Genomic DNA, 4,508 nt, shown 5'->3' on the forward strand with positions numbered 1-4,508 from the left:
GAAAGCAAGCATTCCGAAGAACATCGCTGTCATTGTTGAGGAATCGCTGTCATTGCTGAGGTCTGTCCATACCCACGGCGTTGTTGACTTTTCGGTAGCAGTAAAATTTCCAAATTTGCAGGTTGCTGGCCCAAAAATTTATATCTCTTTTAGTCGCCTCAGCAGCAGGTGATTATTATCAAATATTTATGCTACTGCACTAATTATGAATACATTTTCCACCAGAGTACGACCAGATCCATTGAGAAATATCACGCATCGCATCCCGCAAAATTAGCTGATGCAATTCTTTGGTAAGTATCCATTAAATAGGCGGATCTCATTGTTGAGTACTACGGAGTCTTTCGGAGGTTGTCGCGTTAAAGAAGCTATTTGAGTGCAATTTATTAGCAAGGGTAATAAATTGCTAATAAATTACACTCAAATAGCTTCTTTAACGCGATAATCTCCGAAAGACTCCGTAGTACTCAACAATGGGATCCGCCTATTTAATGCAAAAGTAGAGTAGCCTTTATGGAATATAGCAGCCCATGTAGCATAATTTAAAATCAAATTTCACCCTTGATTTTCTAATTTTACTATTCATAAGGAAGTGAATACTTCCCCAAAGCGAAATCAAGTACAGAAAAATGACAATTTGGATACAGTAAAGCGCAGTCGCTAACGTCACCGGTGCGATAAGCCAAATCATATTCATGGATTTCCCGGTGCTCCCGAGCAAATGGTCTCACTTTCGGAAAACTGCAAAAAAGTAAAATAATGAAAGGCGCTTTTCTAATTTGACTGCAAAAGAATAATACCTGAAGATAGTTCTCAGCATCCTTTCAATCATGTTCCCATTTCTTTGTCCGAGCCTCTTATTGGTCTCACAGAGGGTCTTCAGAATGCATTCTTTCCCATTGTATCCCAAGCTTTAGGAGAGATAAAAGAGAAATTTCTCAGATTGTGCTGAATGTATGAAGAAATACATACCTATTTATAGCTAGTTCTAGTTTCTTATATAAATCTCGTCTGAACATTCTTTTCGTCTTTGCCTCTGCTGCCATATCATCTGGCTTGGTATCATCGCTAGTGTCTTCTCCTGCCTTGAATCCATTTGCGTGAGCTAGTACCCAAGTTTCATTTGGTAAATCGTAAGCAACACCCCAATTCAAAGCGTAGCTAAGGTAATTCACGTTAGGATTGCCAATAACTCCAATCGTAGTACATATAGCGACCTGGAATATAATTATAATAGCTTTAACTGAAAGCAAATGTCAATGAAACCAAGAAAATCATCGAGTTACTCGCCCAAGATAGTGTGACACAGGACAATTGCAGACAAGAGAAATCTTCTCTGCCAGTCATAAGATACTCAGGGACATATAACCAAGGACTGAATTGATTTTTGAAAAAAGACGGCTTTCGCCTTATGGTTGATCTAAAAGCAACTGTTCAAACAGTGAAAAAAAAACGGATACAGTCAACTTAGGGGACATAGTAGGTTACTAACCAAATATTCAATCCGCGTTCAATATGTGGTAGCAGCACTTTAAAGAAGCAAGAGCTGGTACAAAAGCTTTCTTACCACCATTTTAAAATTACTCAAAAAAACTTAGTAAGCTGAGACCCACGAAGACGATTCGCAGCCTAGAACTGATCGTCAAGGATGGATAAATAACAAATCTGGAAATGACTTCAAAGCGAAAAATAATGAAAAATTATTAACCATGTCATATGCTCATACTGTGCACTGTGATGAGGAAAATTCGTTTGAAAAAGGGCTAAGACTACCTGGGCTCAAAGTATAAAGTCACTGCCCGGACAACGATAAATTAGCGGGCTAAATTATGTCCCTTTTCACTGGCAACAAGGTTATCAAACCTACATAGCTGTCCTTATATATTTCTGGCACTAGAGCTATAGGTACAGTTTAACTAAATCTGTAGTTGTGTATCTGTAAAGGGAGCTGAAACCTTCTACCATGAAAGATTCACAACCATGCGGAAATGATTCGCCGGGTAGGACTTTACTGGAGTCACCTTAGAATACCAGCTTAATCAAAAACGAGAAACGTCATAGTTGCCTCGGTCCACCTACCCTATGATTCTCTATGGCCTCCATTAACTCCTAAAAAGAACTAAAGAACGTGGTAAGGTATGCGGAGTTAAGTGGCCTCGAACTCTTACTAGGTTGCAACGAGAATATTCAACATATTTGTTTGGAAGTAGGTAACTGAAATCCTAGAGAAGAGAAACTGATTGATTTTACCACCTCAGCTGGTCTCTCACCATTAGGAATGATATGCCCTAGCGTTTACCCACTTAATACATTTTCACAAACCCTTCTATAAGTGCATATCTAAGAATTCTTCACAAAGTTCACACTCAATCTGGTGAGTTGAAGGATACTTCCAACTTTCGAGGAAGAATAAAATAAGAACAGAGAATACAATCACTATCACTTCACAGAAATTACGAGCCGACTCCATTTAAATAAAGCAAGGATTAACCATTCATCGCTTTGAAGGGAATGAAGTTGGATCAGAAAAGGCCGGAAAACGAATCGCCTTTAACAACTGTACACGATTTGTGGAAAATTAGCTTCGTGTTGCGAATCTCCTCATTGAAATGAAGATATTTCTAGCCGCTATTTGGGGCAGCGGGTTCGCGCTTATGGACAACTTGTTATGAAAGACCGACTGGAAAACGAACAAATACAGTTTCGTGAAACTATACTTATTTAAAATTCACTTACCGTAAATGAGGAACCTTCAGGAAAAGCTACATATCTTCGTTTCCTTGAAAGAATCCTGCTTTCTGTGCTCCTTTCAGCTCTTTCTGCATTTAAACCGCCAGCAACGATGAAGGTACAACACAAAACAATTGCAAACGTAATAAGTTCACTCAACAGCATTTTATTCAGTCAATATTGTAATGTTTAATACCGAATTACACAAAAAGGTTATTTACTTTCTTACGCCACTTTTAGTGTGTTATGTGGGAGCCTTGAAACGGGGGCAGTATCTATTATAATGGAGTCAGTTACCTCAGAGATGGTGTAAGATGGCAAAAGGTGCTAAAATCGTGTAAAAGTAATTACTTAAATTAACTCTACCATATGGAACAACGATTTCAGTGTTCAACGGAATGCGCTAATTAATAATGGGTGTCTTCTTAACAATTAGATAGTCTCTGATCCCATGTATTCTAATGAAATCATCTTTCCTGCAATCGAAGAATTTCTTCTAATCCGGTTATCTTTGCGGAAGATGAGTTTAAAACATATTTCGATTATCTAAGAAATTTTTGGAATATAATTACGATGGTCTCTACAGCAAACAGCTCAAATGCAGAACAGCATATTTCTTTTTTAAGGTTTTGTGTAAAACAAAACCTTTTTAAAATCGATTCAATGTCTGTCTGTCTATCACACGCATTTTTCTCCAAAACGAAATTCGGTGGACGGATGGGAACTTTCTCGATCTCACTGTTGTCTTGTCATTGATGCCTAATAACGACGTCAATTGTTTCCTGTTATTGACAGCCTGCTTTCAAGGTTTTGTGTAAAACAAAACCTTATTAAAATCGATTCACTGTTTGTCTGTCTGTCACACACACTTTTCTCCAAAGCGCCTAAATCGATCCGAACGAAATCTGGTGAACAGATGGGAACTATGAAATCCCACGCATACAGCGAGTGGCATAAATTTAGGTGGATATTAAAGGGGGGCTCTCCATACATGCAAAGGGGGGATTCAAACATTTTTTTCATCGGATGTAGTCGTGTAGGGTATCAATTGAAAGGTCACGATTTGCACTTTCCGAAACTGACTGATTAGTTTTGGCGTGAAGTGCAAAGCGCGTGAGTAAGGAGTCAAAATGAACGCACTTGAAGTGAGACAGGACTCATTTTCGGAAACTACCCAACCCAAAAATCCGAAAAAAATCAGGGTGGTGCAATTTCACGGGAATTTACTGCTTTCAAAGTCATGCAAATAAGATGCTGACGTCATAATTAACCGGAATAATTGACATTCGCGTGAAATATTAAAGTCGCATTTATGAAGAATCTGCTTATCTGCAGCCCTTTTAGGGTTTTGTGTAAAACACTTATGTGAAATCTAATCTTGGAGAGATGTCCCACTCCGCTATCTGCTCAAATAAATTTACTAATACTCCCCTTAAATTCATCCTAAGTGTACTATTTGGTACCGATATAGAGGATAGTCTCGTGCATACACATGCCAAGTTCCATGAAAATCCAACTATTAGTGTCAAAGTTATAGAAGTTCAAACTTATCAATTTCGTGGTAATTAACAGCATCCTAAGCAATACAAATAAGATGCTGACGTCATAATTAACGAGAATAATTGACATTCGAGTGAAATATTAAAATTCCATTCAAGAACAATCTAATTCTCCCTAGCCCTTTTTAAGGTTTTGTGTAAACACAAAACCTTATTAAAATCGGTTTACCGTCTGTCTGTCTGTCTGTCTGTCTGTCCGTCACACGCATTTTTCTCGGA

General features: G+C 38.2%; 1 protein-coding gene across 1 annotated transcript; it reads right to left on the bottom strand.

Annotated features, from left to right (window-relative positions):
• Window positions 1-578: 578 nt before the first annotated feature.
• LOC119647192 lies at window positions 579-2,983 on the bottom strand. The gene is made up of 4 exons (XM_038048004.1): window positions 2,737-2,983; window positions 973-1,217; window positions 801-911; window positions 579-741 (listed from the first exon to the last, which is right to left on the bottom strand). The coding sequence occupies exons 1-4, from the start codon at window positions 2,893-2,895 to the stop codon at window positions 579-581; spliced, it is 678 nt and encodes a 225-aa protein (XP_037903932.1). The 5' UTR covers window positions 2,896-2,983.
• Window positions 2,984-4,508: the final 1,525 nt, after the last annotated feature.

Source organism: Hermetia illucens, chromosome 1 (assembly GCF_905115235.1).
Source record: "Hermetia illucens chromosome 1, iHerIll2.2.curated.20191125, whole genome shotgun sequence".
Lineage (NCBI taxonomy): Eukaryota > Metazoa > Arthropoda > Insecta > Diptera > Stratiomyidae > Hermetia > Hermetia illucens.